Source organism: Betta splendens, chromosome 3, assembly GCF_900634795.4.
Source record: "Betta splendens chromosome 3, fBetSpl5.4, whole genome shotgun sequence".
NCBI classification, from domain to species: Eukaryota; Metazoa; Chordata; class Actinopteri; order Anabantiformes; family Osphronemidae; genus Betta; species Betta splendens.
Genome location: NC_040883.2, coordinates 12,308,498 through 12,332,717, shown reverse-complemented (window position 1 = coordinate 12,332,717; position 24,220 = coordinate 12,308,498). Strand labels below are relative to the sequence as shown.

The 24,220-nt window shown below is 44.5% G+C and overlaps 2 protein-coding genes across 6 annotated transcripts; both read right to left on the bottom strand.

The window, feature by feature from the left end:
- Nucleotides 1-2: 2 nt before the first annotated feature.
- rufy2 (RUN and FYVE domain containing 2) lies at nucleotides 3-14,640 on the bottom strand. 5 transcript variants are annotated; one of them, XM_029143475.3, is made up of 20 exons: nucleotides 14,288-14,640; nucleotides 12,794-13,026; nucleotides 10,265-10,438; nucleotides 9,992-10,109; nucleotides 9,203-9,304; nucleotides 8,988-9,111; nucleotides 8,648-8,712; nucleotides 8,496-8,561; nucleotides 8,337-8,406; nucleotides 8,133-8,234; nucleotides 7,780-7,896; nucleotides 7,601-7,693; nucleotides 6,920-6,994; nucleotides 6,726-6,823; nucleotides 3,285-3,404; nucleotides 3,004-3,133; nucleotides 2,820-2,914; nucleotides 2,557-2,605; nucleotides 1,993-2,073; nucleotides 3-1,455 (listed from the first exon to the last, which is right to left on the bottom strand). In XM_029143475.3, the coding sequence occupies exons 2-20, from the start codon at nucleotides 12,867-12,869 to the stop codon at nucleotides 1,312-1,314; spliced, it is 1,899 nt and encodes a 632-aa protein (XP_028999308.1). In that variant the 5' UTR covers nucleotides 12,870-13,026; nucleotides 14,288-14,640; the 3' UTR covers nucleotides 3-1,311. The 5 variants fall into 5 exon arrangements, with proteins under 5 accessions (XP_028999308.1, XP_028999310.1, XP_055363246.1 ...); XM_029143477.3 differs by having other exon boundaries at nucleotides 12,794-12,898; XM_055507271.1 differs by lacking the exon at nucleotides 14,288-14,640 and adding an exon at nucleotides 13,310-13,473.
- Nucleotides 14,641-15,623: 983 nt separating this feature from the next.
- LOC114852218 (uncharacterized) lies at nucleotides 15,624-17,028 on the bottom strand. The gene is made up of 2 exons (XM_029144470.2): nucleotides 16,593-17,028; nucleotides 15,624-16,023 (listed from the first exon to the last, which is right to left on the bottom strand). The coding sequence occupies exons 1-2, from the start codon at nucleotides 16,932-16,934 to the stop codon at nucleotides 15,685-15,687; spliced, it is 681 nt and encodes a 226-aa protein (XP_029000303.1). The 5' UTR covers nucleotides 16,935-17,028; the 3' UTR covers nucleotides 15,624-15,684.
- Between the last annotated feature and the right edge of the window lie 7,192 nt (nucleotides 17,029-24,220).

Below are 24,220 nucleotides of genomic sequence, written 5' to 3'. Positions count from 1 at the left end.
AATGTTTTGTAGCTTGGTTTAATCATAAAATGCTACACAGCCAAGGCAACGTACTGTTGGCAATGGAGTAATATTAAACTGGTGGGATTCAGGAAGCTAAGGGGCCACAGTGATTATGAACATTATGTATATACAACTCTGTACACGTCCCAATAAAAGCTGGAACAGAGGAAAGACTACAAATCAATTCAGCCCTGGTGCAGCTCAGAAATATCTGCTTGTAGTATTTAACAATACGATGCACTTGTAATAGTTTAAATATTATAGCACTTTAACACACCAGGTCTGTTCGGGAGGATCACATTTTGTAAACATTTAAGTACAAAAGAATTGTGCAGAGGAACTTCACATAATCCATCCCTGGAAACTAACTTTCAGCATCATGAGCATTAGTTAGACAAACATCTCATTGTTGATTTATATGTATATAAAAAACATAGTTTAGCGTCTCAAACATTGCCTCTCTGTAAGAGAGCAGCAGTAAAATGTGGTTCTTCATCTACGCATTAGTCCTCTGAAATATTAACATGCATAAAATATAAATACTCTCAAATGGTTTTATATCACAGGCAGTATAGTTACAAACACTTTGTGGCTTTGTTGACTGATACTTGTCACAGAAGTGGTTCCAGAGCCAGTCAGACAGGAAGTCTTTCATTTAATTTAATTCACCTATCAAACGCCATGATGTCATCTGTTGCTACTCGCACCGCTGGCTTAAATCACTAGCTCGTCTCTACTTGCTCTAGTGTTGCTACTTTGAATTATGTAATACTTCTAAAAATGCAGAGCTTGTTTTGGCAACACAAGAAGCACAAGTACGTGATTTATTTGTCGCATTGAACAGGCACAAATGGCACAAACGCTGTTTCTTGACACTGTTTCAGTTTCTTGGACACAGACTTTGGGGAACTTGCCTGATGCCTGTTTCAGCAGAGATCAACCAGCTGAAAACTAACTGTGTCTCAGCACGCAGGATGTCTGACCCGGTGTTGTATAATTTAATGCTACCTCGGTGTGAACACCTCTGACCATGGCAGGTACAAAGTCCACTGTTGTTACACTGTGGTGCTGCATCCGACTCAACAACAGGAACAAGCACGCCATAGACTGCTGCATGTATAAATTCTATAATCTCACCTGTTTGGCTGTTTACAGTTCGAGGCTTGGTGCATACATTAGTACTAACTAAATGTTTGGTCGAGCTGCATTTAGCCGTTGCAGCTCGTCACAGTTGGTGAAGTTTCACTTTCAGTACATCTTAAAGTTGTTAGGAGGGTGATCTCTGATGGATGGGAGTCGTCCTGACACCTATGTTGGGTTGGAGGAGCATCTCTGGAGGAGGAGGCCGTGGCAGGTGTCACAGACTCTGACTGGTTTGGGTGAGGCAGGCAGAGGAAGCTCATTGTCAGAGCAGCTGTTGCAGAAAATCTCTCCACAGTTTCTACAGTGGTGCTGAAGACAGAGAATAAGTGTGTGAATAAGTGGCGAGATATACACCAAAATACTATTGCTGTTGTTATAATAACAGACATAAAATGCTTCTTTAATAACCAGCTACTGGAATTTTTCAAAATTACTACTTAAATCTTTATGAAAAGAATGATGCACAACCCTTTTTTAAGTCCCAGGTGAGTGCTGCACAATCCATTTGCCAAAATGACTGTATGTCATTCATTTTCCTAAAATAAACAGCGGTCTTCTGCTGCTCTGTTTGTCTTTAATTCTATATGTAGATGCCAAATTTTCTCTAGATTTATTTTTCCATATTGGATTATTTTGTCAAAAGGTTTTTAATTCATTGTTTGTTATAATGTTTATTCTTATTTATGCTTTACTCATTGTGTTGAAAAGGATTGTTGTGTTTTTGTGTTAATTTGCTGCTTATAGCTTAAACCATAAAAATCAGGAAAAAGTAAGGATGTGAATCATCAATATGACAAATATGGTTTGGTTGTGACTCTTTCTGGGAAAACGGTTCATACAACTGACCTTTCGTCTTGAAATGGAGAACTCCTTCTCACAGAGCTTACAGTGGCTGGCGTCCTTGTCCTTCAACCAAACCTGCCCACCCTGAAACAACGTCCATGTTAGATACAGTAAAGTCATACCCATCAGAGACTAGACTACAGATGGAGCAGCCCAGAACTGCTGCCTGATCTCAACATGCTTTAAGCAGGGTCTCCTTTTTTTAAACACATACATATGACTTTATTTTAATCACATACTATGTAATGACTTTTTTACTAAATACTATACTATGACCTATTTTATTATATACTAAACTATGATGTTTTTTAGCAATATACTATACTATGACTTTTTTATTACTACATACTATACTATGACGCATGTTTCCATCACATACTACACATTAAAAACACGCCACATCTTTAAGGCACTATAACGCTGCACACAGTATATATGTGTCTTAGTGGTGTCATGTCAGCTGAAATCCAGCATCAGTCAGGCAGCATTTCTCCATCTCTACACATCACAGGTCCCACTCAGCATATGCATCATGCTGTGTTCTGCCCTGTTTCAGTGCTGCTTTACCTGAAGAGCTTTGTTGGCTTCTTTGATGTCCTCAATCTTGAGTTTGGATCTATCAACAAAAAGAAGTGTGTCATTGCTTTATTCTGTTTATTAAAAACTGTCCAAAATTAGAAAGCCTCTTTACCTTTGAATCAAAATCTGACCTGTTTCTACATTCTGAAACTAGTTAATCAGTTATGAAAATCATACTGTGGTATTTGGGTTAAGACTGTCTATGCTCTTTATCCTTATAGAGCACCTCAAAGCTTGAGAAGCAAACATACTCGCTTAGTTTGGAGCCCAGTTCCTCGAGAGCTCGCTCCTGGTCTTCACAGATCATCTTCAGCTGAATATTTTCATCCTGGAGACGATGGAACTCCTGGAAACACATTAAAATGCAAAGCGTAGACCTGGTTCAGATCCAGCATGATGCAATGTACACTGCATTGTCTTTCTCTCCATCCTGACCTTTTTGAGTCCGTTGATCTGCAGGGCCTCCGTGCTCAGCTGAGCCACGTTTTCTCTCTGTCTGTCTAGATCACTTTGTAATGTCTGACTCCACTCCCTCTCGATCTTCAGGTCTGTATCCAACTGCTGGCTACAGGAACACAGCAAATGTTTGCATGCACTGCCAATAACACTGTTTGACACCTCAATCAAATACTGTCAGTATTAATGAGCACACTTCGACTAAAGCATGTGTATGCACGGCTCTACCAATTAGTCTGTCTTTGGTGGGGTGCTCTTACAGCTGCTTTTCTCTGTGTTCGATCTGCCGCTGCAGGCTGTCCGCCTTGTTGGCAAAGTCCAACTTGAAGCGTCTGGTTCCCTCCTCGGCCGAGGTGCGGTGCCGCTCTGCCTCCTGTAATCTGCACCATTATAACCAGGGACAAACTCAGGACCATGGAGAGAAAAAACTGAGGGCAAGAGAAAGGAATGATTGGGGGAAAAAAAGAGGAAGAGGGAGAGGAGGAACAAAGAAGGACTGCTGAGAGGGTAAATGAATACGACCGAGGTGAAAGATGGCGTAATTGGCAAGGTTCCGACAAAGAAGAAGTTAAGAGTGCAACCGAGGGTGAGAATTAAATTGTGGGGGTTTAAAACTGAACATTGAGCAACACCAAAAGGTGCAAAATCCAAAATAAAGACGGATAATCAAACAAGTGGCCTCAAAGCAACTAAAGGAGCAGCATCATAGCGTCCTAAGGCGGCTGGAACCAAGCATCACTAAACTCAGCCCTGAGCTGAGCTCTAGTCTTTAAATATGAGCAGCACTGGGAATGTGACCAAAAACCCAATCTACACCCAACACTTTCAAAACATCTAACTTTATTTATCACGGTGGTGAAAGACAGTAGTTGTGGGTATTCAACAGTTGTACTTTTAGAGTTTTTATTCTTCTATACAAATTTGTAGTCGTTACAGTACTATGAAGGTGTAGTTAGAGTAGATAGTTATTACTTCCTGATATATCACAAAGGTCAACATGTATGCCAAGACAAAACACAACACATTCAGGTTCCCTTAACTGAAGCTCCAGAGGTTCACAGCTGTGTGTGGGCTCAGAGGTTTGTTCTGGGGAAACAATAAATGAGCTGAAGCGTCTGGCCCCTGTTGAGCCGTTGACTTGAACTACACCTGACTCAACCTTACAATTATCAGATTTAAGGACATAGAGCAATAAAGAGAAGTGCTGTGTCCGAAACCACTCACTTTGTAAAGTACGGTGCACAAACGCTGCTGCAACTTTCAACTTTCTAAATATGCAGTGTGACGTTTATAGTAAATGTCTTCAAAAATGCAGTGGATCTACACTATGTTCTCCTTATAATCCCACAATACAGCGTGTGTATATCATTTTATAATATCACACATATTTTCGAGAAAGTCCAAAATCAATTACTGCTTCCTGGCACAGACAGTTGGAGGCGGGAGGTGCGACACAGGCAGAGCAAACTGACGACAAAAACAAAACGTCTGTAACAAATGTCACTGGCTGACTGTCATCAACTTCAGCATCAGAGTCACTTTGTTTAGGCTGAGTTTCATGTTTGTGTTTGAAGAAGCTAAAGAAGCTAAAGCAGGTGCCCGTCTGGTGCAAACACCAAGGTGAGCACTGTGCAGAGGTGCTCACTTAGGGCTGTACACAGTGAGAAGGGGGTAAAGGAGCTGGAATTTCTCTGTTTAAGGGCATGAGCTTTTACTTCCACGCCCGGTCATACAGAAATAATAAATAATGTAAACAGGACAGGTTTGCCTTTTAAAATTATGAAATCAAATTGATGATTTATTGGTGTATTTACGTTTAAACTGGAGGAGACATTTAAAATCTCATTTTTGGAAACATCAATCAGTTTATATGGTTGGAGGACAATGTTTGCACACGTTCTAAGTGGATGTGAAGGACAGCCACCGTTTAGTTACACTTTAACTTCAACAGACTTTCAGGGTGTCACTAAGGTGTAGCAGGTATAATAATGTATGTAATATGATAATAATAATAAACGAAGCATCTTAAAACATGAGGTGAACCCAGTGATCGCGCTGCTGTTTGTGTTTCAGTAGCTGAACCAAAATCACTCCTGTTTCACCTGGTTCTGTTTTTGCCCTCTGGCCAGTGACCCTCTGATTATTGTGTGCAAAAACAACAGGAATGTTCCTTTAAGTTAAGTAAGTCCATGAATTGACTGAGTCGTAAGCAATCGTGAGCCTGCGTGTGCGCGTCTGTCCTCAGAAGGAGATGTCCTTAACTAGCTTGTACTGGTGCTCTGTGTCTGTGCTGGCACACTTGACAAATGACATAGCCAGTGTTCTGGTCTGACTTAGCAGATCCTTATCACTGCACGAAGGAGCAGGGATAAAAAAAAAAATCACAAAATCAGAATGAAGTGAAATGAAACATGGAGGTTATAAGGAAGCAAAACAGGTGAATGGGAGAATGGGATAAAAGACACAAACAGAGGGGAAGAAAGAAGGTGAAAGGAAGGAAGGAAGGAAGGAAGAAAGGACGTCAATACATCATTATTCTAAGTGGTCCTCGTTTGAACTGTAACATCACAAGCACAGCAGGAAGTGTAAATGAAAGGCTTTAAAATGCACAAATCTGATTTGAGGCTTCCAGATCCTCTACAGCCAGGATAATATTCCCTTTGACAGGAAGCGTATGAGTGACTGGTGTGGAGGAGAAGCGGGGAGACAACGTGGACAGACAGATGAATGCATCTAGAGCAGGACATTTTAGGTGAAGTGTGCACTGAGATGAAGCGAAACCTGGATAAAAGCTGCAACTTTACAGCAGCACCTACAGCAGCTGCTCCAGTCACAGTAATAACATCAGTTGTTAAACCCTGGCTCTGATGCGTGTCACCTTCAAGTCCCTCAAAACAACGAGCAGAACCGAGGTCTGTGTCCTAGCAGCCTACGTGAACCCTCAGAGCAGCGGAAACATTCACAGCCAATCACACGGAGGATGAAACAGACTTAAACCAAGTGGAAAAAGAGGGAAGGGCAGGTCTGTGTGGACAGGAGGATGAGAAGCGCTTGAAGGTGTTCGTGAATGCAGAGGTGGAGCTTTACTACACGGGCTGAGAGAAGGTCTCATGCATGAATAATGCAGGGTGTGTTATTATCAGACGCCAGGGTTTCCACAAGGAAGCAGAGCCTTATAATCAATAGAGCCATGAGGGGAGGGACTGTAAGACTACAGTCTGCTGTCAGCGCTAATTGACCGAGCAGCTTCTCTGTTCATTAGATTCCAGAGGAATGAATGTAATGATGTTATCATTACGTGAATGTAGAGAAAGTCAGAGGGAGCAACAGCCATGACAACGAGTAACTAAGTAATAAGAGAAAGCGTGGGACTCAGCTCAGTAGATGACAGGCTCAACAATAACATCCACTGCTTCTATGTCACAGAGATGTCAAATCCTTCAGTGAGCTTTTGTTCTATGCTTTTGTTTCGTAGCAGAGATAGAAGCGAGATCTGAGATGAGAATTCCTAGTTTCCAAGTGGAAACCCTGAGCAGAGATGAGGACGATTTCTCCAGTTTCTCTTTAACTAAAATCTGAATTACTCACTCAGGAATACATCATGCCAGCTTTTACGGGTTATCTGGTCTAATCTGTGGTTTAAGTGTAGCTGAGTGCACTGAGGGGACACAGGGACATCTCTTCCGGGCAGCGGATCTCACCTTTGCTCCAGCTGCTTCATGGTGGCGGTGATCTGATTGGTCTTCTCCTCCAGGCGACTGATCACATCGTTCTTCTTTTTCATCTCTTCATCAGATGACTGAGGAATGAGAATTACTGGCTGTGATGAGCAGCAGTGATGGGAAAACGCTGTCGTCATTCTTTATCTTGGATCTGAGTGCGTTTGTGTCTCTACCTGCATTTTCTGGTACATTTCTACATTGATGGCTTTGACTTCATCCAGCTGCTGTCTCAGTCCGATCAGTGTGTCCTGTGATTTACATCAAAGAATGTTAGTTGCTTCAGCGAATGACTTATATATCTACTGTATACTTCGTATACAGTATATATATACAGTATACAGTATACTGTATACTTCGTATACAGTAGATAGTTTAAGTTTAAACCAGATGGAATCTGAATACAAGCTTATAACAACAATAGGACTAGGTTTGGGGGTTTAGTTGTGTTTCCACGTAAAAACTACACAAATGAAAACAGAAAAACTGCATCACACAAATATACACATGATATCAGTGCTGAAATTCACCACCATGGCACTCCACACAGTAAGGTCTACAGGCATACACATGTTCACCTAACGGGTCAAGTTAGCCAACGCTTACGTTGGTTTGAAGCTGCTGTATGTCACAGCTTGGCTACGAATGTCGACCCGTGGTGTTTATGTGGTCTATGGGTTTAGTCCAGCCAGTGGCAGAACACTGCCTCATTTGGTAAATGACATTAATTCATGAATATGAAATGTTTCCACTGCAAACCTTTTCCATTTCCACCATGTTTGTCTTGTTCTAATCTGATCTGATCACCGACCTGCTGCTGACAGATAATGGAGGAAACGTAAACTACGTCTGCTGACCTGCTTTTCGTGAATGTCTTTTTCCAGAAGTTTCATGGCCAGTTCCATTTCCTGTTTCATCGACACCTGCACTACTAACTCGTTCTCCACGTCCTAAAACACAAGCACATACACACCAGCTGTTACTACATAGTCACCTCTCCACAGGCAATTTAATGCACAGGCAGTTACGGTGAGACCTGTCGGAGCTGGCACTCCTCCTTCAGCTGCCTCCGGGCCTCATTGTACATCTCATCCAGGCCCTGGCGGGACTGTTTGTATGTGTCTCTCTCCACGGACACATCGCCTTGAGTTACCTAGTGTGGATGACACCAAGAGGAACCGTGTCAGCAGGATGGGCATCTGGATGATAACATGATTTCCATTTGTAGCTGTAGCTCCATACTGTGTGTGTGTGTGTGTGTGTGTGTGTGTGTGTGTGTGTGTGTGTGTGTGTGTGTGTGTGTGTGTGTGTGTGTGTGTGTGTGTGTGTGTGTGTGTGTGTGTGTGTGTGTGTGTGTGCGTGTGTGTGTGTGTGCGCGACACTGAGCACCTCTAGATGTTGTTGTGCCTTCAATAGAATCAGGGTGTTTTCACTCCTCAGCTGCTGGTTCTCCTCCTGCAGTTTGATGATGCTGTTCTTGGCTATGGCCAGCTGTAAATAAAACCAACAACCACGCAATTAGTCTCACCAGTCACTGCAGGTTACATTGTACAGGTTTCCCACACATTCTCATCTGACTCACACTCGTCTCACCTCCTCTATGAGCTTCGAGTTGGACTTTTCCAGAGAGTCGACTCTGCCCTGAAGCCCTTGGACAGTGGAGCTGGTTACACCAAAAAAATATGAACATGTTGGACAGGCCAACATTTTTTTTAGAATACATGATATGGGATTGTCTATTCCATTTCTCACTTGAGCTGTCGGTTCAGTTCCTCCACATAGTTCTTCTGATCCAAGATGGATGCTATCTGGCTATTCCTGTTGCCGTGGAAACAGACAGAGCATCGTATTAGTATCAAAAGACCAACTGTATCAAACTGCAGAGAGACAATGACAGACTGTACCTCTCTTCACTCCTGTAATCATCAATGTCGTTTTTCAGGTACATGGAGAAGTCGATGACACCGACCTGAACAGAATGAAGGTAAAAGTAGCTGCTGTCAGTCACTGAGGGAAGCAGTGTTACAAGATTTAATAGTAGAACATTGATGTGGCACTTCAGTGAAAACACTAAAACAAACAAATGTTGTCCTTAACCAGAGTGAGGGTGTTTGCATTAGTCAGGATGTGAGTTCAGAATCAGGCCAAAGTCTCCACCATGAAGAAGAAATGTGACACCACAGCATCTCCTCTCCACCGGCTTAACACAAACACATGCAAATTCTGTCTAAGGGCGCTGGTCACCTGAGAGTCCAGGTCCTCGCCTTTGACACACAGGTTGGCATCGATGACGTTCAGGCCCACCAGCAGGCCCACGATCACCGCTCCCTCCTCCTCCAGCATCAACGCCGAGTTCTCATAGAAATCACTGTGAAAAAGGCACACGGTGATTTCTGTACGCAAACTCCGCTGTCCAAAACGAGACTCTTTTTCCACTCGCATACACTTCATTGGTTTACCTGAGCAGGTCTTTCCTGGTGATGAGTAATCGCAGATAGTCTGCCAGTCGTTTCTGCATCAGAGCAAGACGCAGCCACGCCCTGGCCCTTCCCAGAGGAGTCCTGGAAAGCACACGTGCACGTTACCAGGCAGCAAACAGCGTTATTAAATCAGTGGAAACATTATTCTTTACTTTAGTCTGGAGACAGGATTCCTCATTTCTGTCAGACCAAACAGCTACGTCTGCAAACACACTGCTCTACTACGGCGCTGTTGGTCTGACTCAGCACCACCAAAGGAAACGGACTCCGCTTTCCATCTAATTCAACAGCACGGTTCCTTATTTTGCTGAGTCAGAAGTGGCCTTTGAGTTACTCACTCCACTCCTTTCCTGGAATCTCTGCTGTGACTGATAACTGAAAGACGAGTGAAGCATGCACCCAGAAACCTTGTGCCCAAAGCCACTAGAGGAGCAGCAGCACAGCAGGTGTGTGCACTGGTAGTTCACCAGCCTGTTGGTCACTGTTACACTTGCAGTAAGTTGTTTTTAAAGTGGGCCTAGTCAACCTGACCTACTGTATGCCATAAATGACATGCTGCACTGTTCTGATTAATTTTTAACTGCTTGTGATGCTTCATGAAAGTCCTTTTGTTGAACAGACATGCATAAGGAAGTAGGGAAACGGGAGAAGGCAGAAGTGAGGCGGCACAAAGCGGAAAGGTGAAGTGAAAGTAGATTACGCTCAGGTGCTTCCTTTATGAAGCTCAGTATGGTGTGTGAGCACATACACTGTGAACATCATCCTTACTTTAGTCCAGGCAGGTCTCGAACAGACGCAGAGATCTCTGCTGCTTCAGGACACAGTTTCTCCACCAGCTCCAGAGGCCCCCACAGAGACTTGTTAAAGCCCAGGAAGGACTTTTTCACTGCAGAAGCAGGAAGAGAGCGTTATGTGTGGATAAACACACACCTGAGGGAGACACAGGGCCCAGCAGTTCTGATGTGATCCTAGCAAATCAGTGGCTTGCTGATGTAAACACACACAGCAGAGCACTCACACCATGATTTCCCTCCCTCTCACCTCTGAGGCCGTGTTTGAGGCAGTGTTCCATGACAACAAAGAACTGCTGGAGTGGTGGGTAGTCCGAGTCCAGAGTTCGCCCGAAGCTCAGCGCAGACTCAATCAGCCCTTTAATGCTCAACTTGGCCATGTTGAGCAGGTTGGCTCGCTCCATGGCCATGGGGTCTCGCAGGGCTGCAACAGGCAAATTAAGATCATAGGTAAATAAAATACAGTTGTATATGAGCAACTCTGCACTATTCTATGATAGAGAGACGTTGTAGCTCAGCCACAGCTTTAAGACATCTAGTTGACCAGCTCCTACTGCTTTATTATTTTTCATGACCACTATATGCACGCTAACAGATCAGAACTATTATTATAGGTATGATGTAAATAAAATAGTGAAAATTATTTAGCATAGACATGTTTAGATAATTGCTGCAGCTTTGATAATGTCATAATTTTCAACGATCCACCACAGCTTTATTGCTTTCTTCCTTAGGGTTATGCTGCTGCTTTTCACATGGACTTCTGGGTTAATGTGTAGCGAGTGGCAACAGCAGGACAGAGTAGTGTCAGGTGTTAACGTGTAGTGATGTTGCCCAGCAATGTCAAAAGAGCTTTATTAGCATCAGCTGGGAACCACCTGACATGGTTTTCTGCGGTGAAGCATGACTGTTAGTTGCCTTCAGGCAGCAGAGTTTAAAAATACTAGGAGAAAAAGCATCAAGCCGTCGTGGGCCTGAATCATGTGACTTCTGCTCGTACTAGGAGAAAATCGACAACACAATAATCTGGATTTTAGATCCAGATACAGACAGACAAATGAAGCAAATGGATGTGGATGATGGACACCGGTAGTCTGGCAGCAGGATAATGAACAAACACTGAACATCAATGTACCAGTGATCCAGCATAGTGAATGAGACAAAATAGAATTGAATACTAATTAATCTCCCAGGATAAAATAAGAATCAGGAAAATGGTCACTGGCTGCAGCACTACCAGCATTTAGTTCCTGGAGTCAAGTGCTCACCACCACCAGGATGTTAACCCACAGAAAGGAAGTCGTTCCTCTATTTGCAACAGTGAAGACGATGCTGCAGGCAAGAGTTATGGCAACACCACTGAGGACGAACCGTGAAAGCATCAAGGATGAAAAATCAATTGGCTGCGGACAGGAATGTGGTCGTTACACCGTTAAATCAACTACACCCGCTGCTGGAAACATGGACCGTGTGTGTCAAATAGCAACCCATCGTCTCTGAATGTTTAACGTCTTAAAACAGCATCCTTGTATCCAACGATGCTGATCATACTCTACCGTGGACGGTCCAGTCCCCCGGCAGAGACGCCCTGTCGTCCGACACTTTGGGCAGGACGTGAATGCTCCCTGAAATGGTCTCGGATGCTTTCCTGGCGAGGGCGAAGATGGGAGCCTGCCATCGCCCGTCTCCCCCGCCTCCGCTCCTCGCCGTGCTGCCAGCCTTATCCCCGGCGCCACATCTCTCCTCCTGCAGCCTCAGGATCCCAAACACCTGGCCCTTCTCCTTGCTGCCGTCGGCTTCGGACAGCGCCAGGTCGTGGTCCGCGGCCGAAGCCATGTTCACGCGCCGCTCGGAGAACGCGGCGATAACCGCTAGTCGCACGATTCGTTAGCCGTTAGCAAGCTAGCACAATTCAGCCGGCGACCATTGTCACGGCCGCGGTACAGAAACACCTGTAATGCCACCCTCCAAATCAATGACAGGTCGCGTGCGTGTCCACGGAAAACCAACCGCTGCCGTCGTAGCGTTCACGGACTGCAAAGCGTGTCGATGAGCGTCGTTCTACATGCTGACCCGCGGCACCGGCGGCGACCGGGCGGAAAAATGCTGCGCGGCGAACGTGCGTTTTCCGAACAACATGGTGCTGCAGAGATGTTGTTTACAGCCAGCACATCTAACCGAGAGCTGGCTTCTGACAGCGCGGCTGCACCGTCCGGAGGGGCGGTGTCACACGGCTCACAGTACACACAAAGGCAGCACTACGTAATGGCTCCAGCCGCCGCTCTGTGGCCGAGGTGCCGCCCCCTGCTGGCGGAGGAGGGAATAACAGTGTCGGTCGAATTAACAATGCGCCACTGCAAATTGTGTGTTATAGTCACTCTTTAAAATGAAGCAGACCGAAATATAATAGAGAATTAATCTACATCAACAACAATAGCAAATATAGAGAAATACAACAATATTCCTTTGGGCTCAGATCAGAAGAACAATATCAAATTGAAATACTCTAATAAAGTAATATTCTAGGATCATTCTGACCAGTTGAAAGGATAACTATATTTATAAACTATGGCCATCTCAGAACAGTGGTCAGGTCAAATACAGATTTTGTAGTTGGACCCGTAATCGTTCGAAAGCTCTCACCACAACTTCACTTAAAGTTCAATATAGAACCCACAGAGGAAACTCGGTCAATTGAGATGAAACAGAATGTAATTAAATTCAGAGGGACAACAGTGGCCGTACAGCAAATGGTTGGGAGTAGTCTCTGTGCGCCTACCTTGGCTGTAAGCCAGACGCTCCATGCTCTCGCTGTGAGTGATGCCCCAGCGGTGTAGACTCTGAGGCGAGTACATGGCGAATGGGACCCTCCTCTGCCCACTGTCTGGGTGCAAGAACGATAAAGCAGATTCTGACGAGTCCTGTAGTGTTGTGATGGAATACGATCACATGCCCGACTATGACTCCCCGCTCTCCTGCCTGAACACAGGTTCAGGGTGTGGACTGAGGCACCTGCAAAAGATGAGCCGGTTAAGGAGCAACTTCATGGCAGGTCCCACTCAATGATACATTAAAGCTTTACTACCCAGTCTTCTGAACTATTCGCCATCACAAACGAACAAAATGGCAGCTGACACGTATTTTACAGACTTAAGGCCTCGTCCCTACGCTGCCTCTCCCAAAGTCAGACTTCTTCTCATCCCGTGTCCAGACCTCATGTTCATCAGGTGCCTGAACAGCTCAAAGCCTCTCCCGTCCAGCCAGACGCCCACCGCTGAGGCTGGCGTCTTCCTACCTTGTCTCTGAGCAGCGCCTTGTGAGGAATGGCTCCAGCTTGGCCTCCACCTCCCCGCAGGATGGATGCACAAGCCCCAAATTACATCAGCTCTACTGTGTGAGATCCATTACAGCCACCGCTTACAGGGAGGCTACAGCGAACTGCATTAATAGCACTGTCATGTTGTTTTTCCTGACGCATTGTTCTTCTCGTCGTCTCCCTCTCTCTCTCTAATAGCTCAGGCCTAACCAGGGTCATATGATCAGTGTTAGCGCTGAATGACCGTGTCTCAGCTTAGTGCCTTGTGACGTCCTATGTATGGATTATGTTTTTCTCTGTATATTTTATACCCTTTATAGTTTTTTATTTAACTTGGATCAATATATATAAATAGTAAATGTAACAATTGTGTCATTTAGCCTCTTTGCCTGTTTGTGGTGCTACTAGGTTGCTGTTGATTGCAGGCAACTGGCTAACGCTGTGCTATGTGTAAAAACAATAGTCCCATCAGGACCACCTGCACATCCAAAGCTAAACCCTGCATCCTTGTCCCTGCGTCCACCTCCCCATCCTCTATGAACCACACCTAAGCAAGCACACTAGAAAACAGCACTTCCAGGGTGTCTGTATGTGCAGATCATATGACCTCTTAGCCACTCCAGGAACACGCCCTTCTGCACGACGGACAGCTGCAGCCACCAATCAGTGTTCCTCATTGGAACATGTTCTCACCAATAGGACCGCGATGCTGTTTCATGTAGTAGCAAACCCTACGTTCTGCAGCAGAGGAACTGAAGGAGTTCTGCATGCAGTGATTTTTAAATTATTATTTTTATTAGCATAAGAGGCAGCAATTATTAGCTATTATTTACTATTATTTAGGTGTTGCAAATGATTATAGCAGTATAACCACAGCATGCACATGCCACTGTAGATGAGAAGTCCCTTAATGTTACTCGATAATAAAGTGAAACATTTATGTTATCATGCACTCACCTCAGTTGCAGGTAGTAGTCTTATCCCAAAAGGATAGGTCTATGCTCTGGTCCTTTACACAAACCTTTAGATGTTGACTTGGAGAAACCAGGGTTTGCTTTGGTGTGTCCACCAGCAGTCAGCAGTCCACATCTCACAGACATTCCATGGCTATTCTATCTATCTATCTATCTATCTATCTATCTATCTATCTATCTATCTATCTATCTATCTATCTATCTATCTATCTATCTATCTATCTATCTATCTATCTATCTAGCCATCTAGCCATCTAGCGAGCTTCTACATAGTTCTGAAGCATTAAGCCGGTGCACGCTCAGGAGACATCACCGACAGAAACCACAACCATCACCCCACGCACCACCCAATGGAGAGGAAGCAGGGAGGCTGGGAGCAGAGGGGGAGGGGTCCATGCATAACGAGAGAAAGTGACAACGAGGTGGAGAGAGAGGAGATGAGAGGGAGGAGATGAGGCAGGCGCAGAATGAACAGAGAGGATTAACACACAGCAGGAGGAGAGAACCAACACACAGCAGACATATGAATGAAATACGTGAAAGCATGAATGAAGCATTTAAATGTTGCTGACTGAGGAGTGAATGGATAAGGAGGGAGGTGCTTGGTTAGATGGATCAGAGCAGTGAAATAATTAGTCTTATCTAATTACTTCACAGAGAACAACATAACCTGAGGATGAGCAGGGAGATGAAAATATAAATAGGCCGTTGCACATCTCATCCTCAATTAGATGGACTGTTACTAGCAAACACATTTTCATGCAAATGTCAGTGAAGCAGCACAGACAGATATCTAAGCCACTGTTAACACAAACACTTAAGTCCCAGTGTCTTCAGCTGAAAAACAACATCACAACTCTCACCTCCTTCACAAAGATTCATTCATTTGTTTTAATATATATTTACATAAAAGGGTCAAAGCTAAAAAAATAAATAATAACATCATTACACGGTGGTGCGGTGGGTAGCACTGTCGCCTCGCAGCAAGAAGGTTCTGGGTTCGATTCCCGGAGGCGGCCCTGGTGCCTTTCTGTGTGGAGTTTGCACGTTCTCCCCGTGTTTGCGTGGGTTCTCTCCGGGTTCTCCGGCTTCCTCCCACAGTCCAAAGACGTGCATTAGGTTGATTGGCTTCTCTCCATTGCCCGTAGGTGTGAGTGTGTGTGTGAATGGTTGTGTGTCTATGTGTTGCCCTGCGATGGACTGGCGACCCGTCCAGGGTGTACCCTGCCTCTCGCCCATAGCCAGCTGGGATAGGCTCCAGCACCCCGTGACCCCGCACTAGGGAGTAAGCGGACAAGAAAATGGATGGATGGATAACATCATTATTCTAAAAACATCTCTGTACAAACTGCCTGCTTGTCTAAATTGTTTTAATTCCGCTTAGTCCTCAAACTCGGCAGCATAAAGCACTTGTTGGAATCTCATCCGCACCTCCATCCTCTTTTTGATGGTAAGTCTTTTGAGTGAGGGCAGAAGGCTGAGCAAAAACATTTCATCCTCATCTCTGAGGTTGTTGGGAGCGTCGCCAGAGTTTGTCTCCGTTTCTGTGACTGTTTGCAGTTTACGCTTAGGAGCAGCAGGAAACCTCTTCAACTCCTGATCGTTGGCCGAACAGGACTCCACCAGAGGAAAGATGGAGGTCACCACAGGCAGAGGGCAGTGCTGCTCCTTCCTCTCCTTGTGCCCCTCTTTCTCTGGGAAGCCGACACTTCCTGGTACCTGAGTGATATGGTCACAGCAGACAAATGTATAACCTTTAAATGATCTAGCCTAATATTGTCATATTGTAATTGTAGTATGTGTATTTTACTGCTATACATAGTCATAAAAGATCCAAATATAACCACATATTGTAATTGTAACAAAAGTTAAAAGTAGAACATCAGTAAATCTAATGTTTTGTAAAGCCAGGCTCTACTCTGTTGTATTGTTTTACGAATAGTGAGCCGTATGTACGTATATGCGTGTATGCAACAATGTCTTTATTGTGGAACCCTGAAACAATGACAAATAAGTAACAAACAATCCACAACAAATTTTATTTTGAAAACCACACCCGGAAATATCGGAAAGGAGACTGAGCGAAGTGGCAGGACTTTTGTCTGTCGAACTGTTATCGTTAATAACGTTAGTTTTGTATGGGTGTCCTTTAAATAAGGGTAATAACCACAGAATAATAGTTATAATAATAGTTATTATTTTTGTCATTTTTTAGTCGTGCATAAAAAAAGTCATAGTGCGCTAATGTAACTGCTTAACGCGCCAACTACTATTGTAACCACACTCACTTCTTCGGCGTCTCCCGAACCCGTTTCTACTCTGGGTTTGACATAGGCGCTGAGCCAGGCCAGCTGATTGAACAGAACCGGGGCGGGCCGCTCCAGCCGGTTCTCCTCGTCGTCCAGCAGCGGGACGCTTCTCTTGGCCATTCGCTTCTTCGCTTTGCAGAACTTGTCGCGCAGGTTCTTCCATTTCAGCTTCACCTCGTCCTCCGACTTCTCCATGGCGTCCGCGACCTCTTTCCACGACAGATGCCCCTTCACGGTGTCTTTGTAGTCCCGCCGGGACGGGTCGTACAGGTTCGGGTGTCTCCGAATCAGGTCCGCCAGCTTCTTTTCCACGGAGTTCATTTTCTTCTGTGTGAATTTACTTTACCTCCACCGCGAAGTCTTTTCGTCGACGACCGAGGTTCGTCTTCGTCAGGTTTCGATCGACAGAAGGAAGTTTCAGTCGCCATACTTTCACAATAAAACTGCAAAATGTATAGATTATTTCTAATTCGTGTCTAAACGTTAAACTATTTTATCATATATTCATCATTTAATGTTTTTTGATCAACGAACAGTAAACATGACTACAGATTAAACACAAATACAATGTATAGTCATAATGTTAAATATAAGGATTTGTAGCTTTTTCTTGTCATTTGTAAAATTGAATCAAAACTGAATTAAATTTATAAAAATCATAAACGCTGTTGACATATTATGGTATGAGCCTTATAAAGAAAATGACTGAATTCATATTCATATTCTTCTTTTACTTGTTTTTTTTATTATACATATACTTATAAAATATTTATTATATATTTATATATTGCCACAATATGGTCCAAGAGCTTAATGTTAAGGATTTGTTCACATAATTCTCACGAGTCTTATTCACCGCGGTGCTTCCTGCTTCTCTGCACTAGGTGGCGAATTCGCTCTTCATTTTCACCGTTTATTTAAGTTCCTTCACTAGCTCAAAACACTCTTGTAACGTTTCTTGGTTGGCTGCTGGTTCTGGGGTCGCTTGAAGGACACACATTACTGTTCTGGACATAAAAATCATTTTAATGGGCCCTTACTTTGAACTTTGAGGACTAGTAATGATGTATGTTGGGTCTTCCATTGTGCATAATGTTCTAGGATTATAGTATTTTATTTTGACCTTTTTCTCTTAGTGTGTGTGTCTTTTGGGTTTAAAAATATTTTTCATCTTTGCTACTGAAACATAGTAGTCGTAAACACACACCAGAAGTGCTAGTTGTGGTACACAGTTCATAATTAACATAACTGCTATCATGTGGTCAGTGGCTTTTTTAAGTGCACGTTCTGTTTAAATAAAGAAAATATCCTTGAAAAATGCAATTGTTTGCCAAAACATCATAATAAATCATTAGAGGAGAGTGAACTGTAATGCGGTTTATTCTAAGAACAAGCGAGAGGATTGGATTTCACGTCACTGCTTATTTTGGAGATGATTAAGGTAAAACTTTAATTATATTAAAACTATCAAGCAAAAAGTACATGTGCTATGAAGCTGTGCATGCATATTATTCCTATTGTGCTTTATTTTTGCTTATCTAATAACTACACTGGAGTTTGAGTCTCTTTGGGATAACATAGTTATTAGATAGACCATTATTCCAGAGAAGCCCAATTTAAACAGTTCTTTTATGTTGACCACATGAAGACTCCAGGCAGGTATGATGAATATTTACATCACGGCATCAAATGTCATGTACATGTGGGGCCAAGTTGTGACAAATCAAACGCTCCAGTGTCACCTGGCAGAATCCTGATGTGCCACCGTTCAGATTAAAGAGAGGCAGCACAACGGACAACACCAATTATCAGGACGTCAGCTATCATCACAGGGACGTTCCATGTAACTGCACAATTACAGCCGTACAGCTGTCTAGACTACCTGGAGGTTCCACTAGAAGGGGCAGCTTGTTATTAGTGGAATCCAAACAGCAGGTCACCTGCGTTTAAAGGGACAACACTGATTATACAGCCTGCACAAGAGACGCTTACTGCTTTATTTTACGTTGTCAACAGAGAAACGACTCAAGGCAAATAACCACAACCACTGTTTGCAGACATACCCTCACCATCTTAACATGAATTACGTTCTGTGCTTATATTATTAAATGGAACGTCAGATCACTGTATGTCGCTGAGGTCCGTCGTCCGTTGATTTACCTCATCTGACAAAATAGAGGTCACAGCTTAAAAACTGCTGTCATAAGGTTGACGTCTGTGAGACGGAAAAATCTGACTCAAAGAACAGCTGAAATAAACTATTTGTACTGGAAGTAACTGTCGTAGAGTCCAGAACCACAAGGGAGCAGTGAATCCTTTGTCTTCCTGAACCAGCTGCAGCAGCGACTTTTCCTCCGATGAGGTCACAAAAAGCAGTGATCAGATTTTATTTGATGCCAAATCAGAGTCGAGAAACAAAGTGTGAAGCTCATGATGTTTCAGATTTAAAATGAATAAAAATAAATTATTACAACTGAGGGTATGACTGATAGAAAAACATCATCCATCTTTGCAGTAGTTGCAGTCTGGAGGGCACCGGGTTGACTTTGACATAACATATGGACTCATCATGCACATGTTACTAACATGCTGATATTTGCCCACATGGAGCCACAGGGACTCAAGCAGGAGGCCTGGCACCGAATCAAGTTCTCAATATGTGGCTTTTTTGCATTTGAAGCATAATAATCTAGTCTGCTGGTTACACTAATTAACTAATTATTAAACAGCTGAATTGATAATGAAGAAACAAATGAGATACATTTGTACAGTTCCTTGGTGGCGTGGGCTGAATAGATCCTGTATCTGTGGTCATTCATCCACTTTCTCCTCCAGAGCAGGAATCTGAACCCGCTGTCACAAGGTCACGTCTCCAGCCATTTGGCGACAGTCCTCCATAAATATTTATTCTGCACGCTTGGGTTTGTGTATTTGTTCTCCGCGTCCTGTTGTATTGTAAGTATTGCGCTGCATGGGGCAACCCATACAACCAGCACTCAAAAAAAGGTTTAATGTCGCAACTTCATCACCAAAACGAGATCTAAATATATCGAAATATAAATTGGCCAAAAGCATTTTCCTGGATTTAATGTAACTCTATAGTTATATTTTTATATACCTTTAAGGATAAGGACGTGTTGAAAGATTCAATTTTTAGCTAATGTAAACAATTGACACAATGCTGAAGGGATGATTAACAGTAAAAAAACTTCTCCACTGGTTCAAAGTAACCTTATCTTTACAAAGATCCAGTAAAAGGTTTGTGTTCTCAGTTCATTTGTGCGTTGGTTGAGTTAGTGGATGACTTAATATCCCAAACTGATTCCACACGTACACACTTTCACTTTCAGCCTCATCCTGAAAGTGTGAGTAAGTGTTCTGAGGAAAGGAGGAGGGCGAGTGAACACAGACAGCCAAGATACACAGACAAGAACAGATACAGTCAGGTAGACGGTGATAAATCTGTTTGAGACCAAGCAGTTGAGGCATTTTGAAGATCTACTGTAAGAGGAGAATCATTGAGGAAACGTAATCTGCCGTGTCTGCTGAGAAGGAGAAATGTTTCCCCTCCCTGGTCGTCCTGTGATATCTGCATCAGTGTGTGTGTGTGTGTGTGTGTGTGTGTGTGTGTGTGTGTGTGTGTGTGTGTGTGTGTGTGTTGCAGAGAGGCGGCTTTTTCCCAGACCGGTGATAAGTGTCGGCTCAGTGGGGGCTTTGACACCTGGGCTGGTGTAAAATGAGGGTGGAGGACGTGAGAAATCTGGGGTTCGCGCCTCGCTGATGGTAGGAGATGATCCTCTAACTCACCTCTCACACACACACACACACACACACATGCGCACGCACACACACGCACACATGCACGCACACACGCATCCTGTTCCCCTCGACAAACACATGCTAAAGGCCTCATTTGTACTATTTAAGGCTTCTGAGAGACGAGCGCTTCCTTTCTTGTGACCTGCTCATCATCATACGCGTCGTCTGGGTGTGACTGCAGCGAGTGATCTTCCCTCTCTCATTTGCTCACGCACAGACATGCAGATAAAGATACACAGAGGCACCGAGATCGCCGCACAGCAGGAAGAGACGTTGAGATTTGAGCCAGAGCCTTATACTGGTGCGTTTTTAGTAATGTGGCCCAGAACACACTCAGGTTAAGTGCAAGAGGACGGCGCAGTGTGTGTTTGTCGGCCCCATGCTAAAGGGAAGTGCCTGAGCTTATCAAAGAGCAGAATGAGGTGACATGTAGCCGCTGAAGCGGCCCAGCCTCCCCCGGCCTCACAGCGGGGGGCGTCTTTGTGTGTGTGATGCAGGAGCTGGTGGCTCCCAATCAAACACCACTTTTTGTTTGACCCACGCCGTCAAGGAGTTCTGCTGATTTCTGAGTTCCCCAACGAGGGGCTCAGGTGTCTATAGGAAAAAGACCCCCCCCCCCTCTCTTTCTCTCTCTGTTTCCACAGTGATCAAAGCGTTTTCCGTCTGTCATTTACAGCCGTTACTGTGATATACGCCGAGGACGACGCCCTGTGGAGCGACAGCTTTTAAAACGTCACATCAACCACCGCTTTCCATCTTTATTATCTTAACGGGATGCGTTCGCAAAGTGGAATCAGGAGGAAATGACAAATTTAGACAAATTATGATTTACACGGCCTGTTTTTAGCAGAAACGAGGCCAATCAGCCTCTAACAACGTTCCTCCTGAGGACTCCAGCAGACACTTAAAACATAAACCAGCTGTTGCTCACAGTCACACTCACAGTTTATATTGTAGACACACATTGAACGTGTCTGAGAAACAAGCAACAGCAGAGCTGACAGTCGCACGGAGACGAGGGTGAAGGAGGAAGATAAATATGTGATGACTTCGTCTGCTGTTTCAGACGAGCTGCACATCAAAGCGGGCTCGCGAAGGGACCGTCCTGGTCTCGCATTGAGCTCTGGGACTTCCCTGTTATCCTGACCTCTGCCCGTGAACCCCCCACCCCTCTCCTAACCTCCCAAACCTGGCTGCTTGTTAACCTGCTCGTCATGCATGTGACCCATCAGCACTTCAGAGGAAGTGCCATCAGAAAGTCATCTGTGGAGGGTTAAACCGTTACCGGGAGAGAGACAGGGAGAGAGAGCGAGAGAGAGAGAGAGAGAGAGAGAGAGAGAGAGAGAGGGGCATGAATGGAGGGAAGGGAAGAAAGAGAAGTGTCACAATTCATGCATTAACACAGGAATGCCATTGAGAAGTGGAACAGGAGCAGTAGTTTCCATCAGTGGGGGGGCGGCGTGAGCACGCTAGCCGCGATTTGGTTAAAGGGAGACTCCACAGCAGAACACAAGCCATGTGTGCCGCTTTCATCCTGGTCTCACACAGTCTATAAAACAGATCTATGTCCACAACACTACCACAAAAAGAGAAGTGCGACTCTTTATTTGTTGATGCTTTATTTAACGTCACGTACGCTGACTTTTCCACGCGGCCGCGAGGAATTTAAGTCTGGGACGAATAAAAGGCGTGGGCCTCATTAAGGCCAGGAGTCAAAAGCAGCGAAGGGTTAATGCAAACGCATTCAGGGAGACGAGAGACAAAACAGTGGATGTGTTTTCATTATGAGGATGATGAAAACACAGACACAGACAGGTACGCACACAGTAACATCTCTCTCTCCACCCAGTGGAGAATAAACCTCCTCGCTCTGAGCAGAAGGCCTGAATATTTATAGTTGAAGCATCGGAGGACGGACGCCTCCAATCGCTCGATGGGACTTTACAACTGCACCGAAATCCACAAAAACCCCACGCAAATCCCCTCAATGCAGTCGGAGGGCGAGGACGAAGGGCCGATGAAGACGAGGAGAAGCAGAAAAAAAAGGGAGAAAGTGGCCGGGAGAGCGAAACAAAAGGAAAGAAGACATCAAGAGGGAGCGCGAGGAACAAACAACAAAGGCGGAGAGCGGTCCGGGGGCGACTGAAGCGCTCACAAACACACACAACCAGATGTGCAGCGCTGCTATAGATCGCACGCATACGTGGAAGATGCAGAGAGACATGCTGGTCAACCATAACGACTGACAATACTGTGGTCAGCCATGCTATGCGCTGAATATTTGATGATTTGCTTGCTGTTGCTCAATGAAACACAGGCATATATTGTGTTTGTCGCGTCCAACCAGAATACCTTCAGACACACAACCGACTGATGGGCTTTGGGCCCCGGTCGCCTCCATCCGCTCACACAGACAGACAGACGAGCAGCGTGTTCAGTCACAACCCGGCTCTTCTCTGTGACACAATCAGCATCAACGCTAATAACAAACTTTAATACTTATGGAAAACGTAAGAGCCCTGTGTATTTAGGACACGTCTGACTGACTGGATGGTGGAGACAGTGGTGAGAGACCCACAGCATGGGGAAAAATGAGGTGGTTGACATTAAACCAAGATCATAATTTGGGCTAAAGTACAAATCACCACAACATGGAACAAGCCTGATCCTGCAGGACGCGCTGGCTACGGTGCTCAAGTCAAAGCCCTGAGTTTGGGTTTTTTTCACGTTTGCTCCTCAGACACTGACTGAAACAGTAAAACGTCTTCAGATGTCTTCATACCCGCGGTTTGATGCTTTGATGTGTCTGTAAATTCTAAAGCCATGATTATTTTGGTTTTCAGTCCAGACCCTGGGCTGGTTCCGCAGACTCCGTGCTCCAGGTCATTCAGCTTGAAATAATGGACACCGAAGTTAAAGCGTCAACGTAACTCAGCTTTAATTTTAGCAGATTTATGTCAATATGGAAGGTCTGTGTTGGAGGTAAACCTTTCAGGCCAAACTGAGAGTAAGTAATTGGACCCAGAATTATGGAGTCAATTTAAATCATCATATTTAATGTCTTGTGGAAAACGCTGGTGCAGTCAGTCACTGCTCGGCGTCTCAGACCCACAGACATCACTTCACAGAACAGTGTTCTGTGTCTACGCTGGAGAGGCTCCGTCACTGCAGCAAAAACCCACCAGGAAAGGATCTTAATTTGTACTTATATAATGTTGTAATGATCAGGAGAGATATTTGTGGCAATGGTTAAACGTCACACAATGACATATTTGTTGAAACTGTGAGGTCAGGTTCTGGAGTAAAACACGATGACGCTGAAATGGTCAGAGTTGTTTATTAGAATAAAGCTGTGAAGAAGCAGACAGATCACAGAGTTCTTGTCTCACAGGCTGGTGAACGTCCACTCGTCCCATAGACACTCATTTTGTTTGATAGCTTCCCCCTGTCTGTAGAAATGCTGGGTTCCAGGGCTTCTGCAAACATACACTTGATCAAAAAGTTATTTTGTGGCCATAATAAAATGGATCCATCTCTGTGTTTTAGTCATAAATCGTCACATGGCCGTGTTTAACATTGTGAGTATTAGTGGGAAACGCGTTTCGAAGCCACGCTGTTTTGTTGTGAGTTTGTTGTGTTGACAGTAACGCGCCTACAGTCAAGCCAACACACGACGACGCCACTTCGACAACCCGCTAAAACCCAAATTCTGAGTTTATCGTCACGTCCTGTGGAATCAGTGTCACGGCCGTCCTGCAGGCAAACACAAGGCCCAGCGCTGCCTTCAC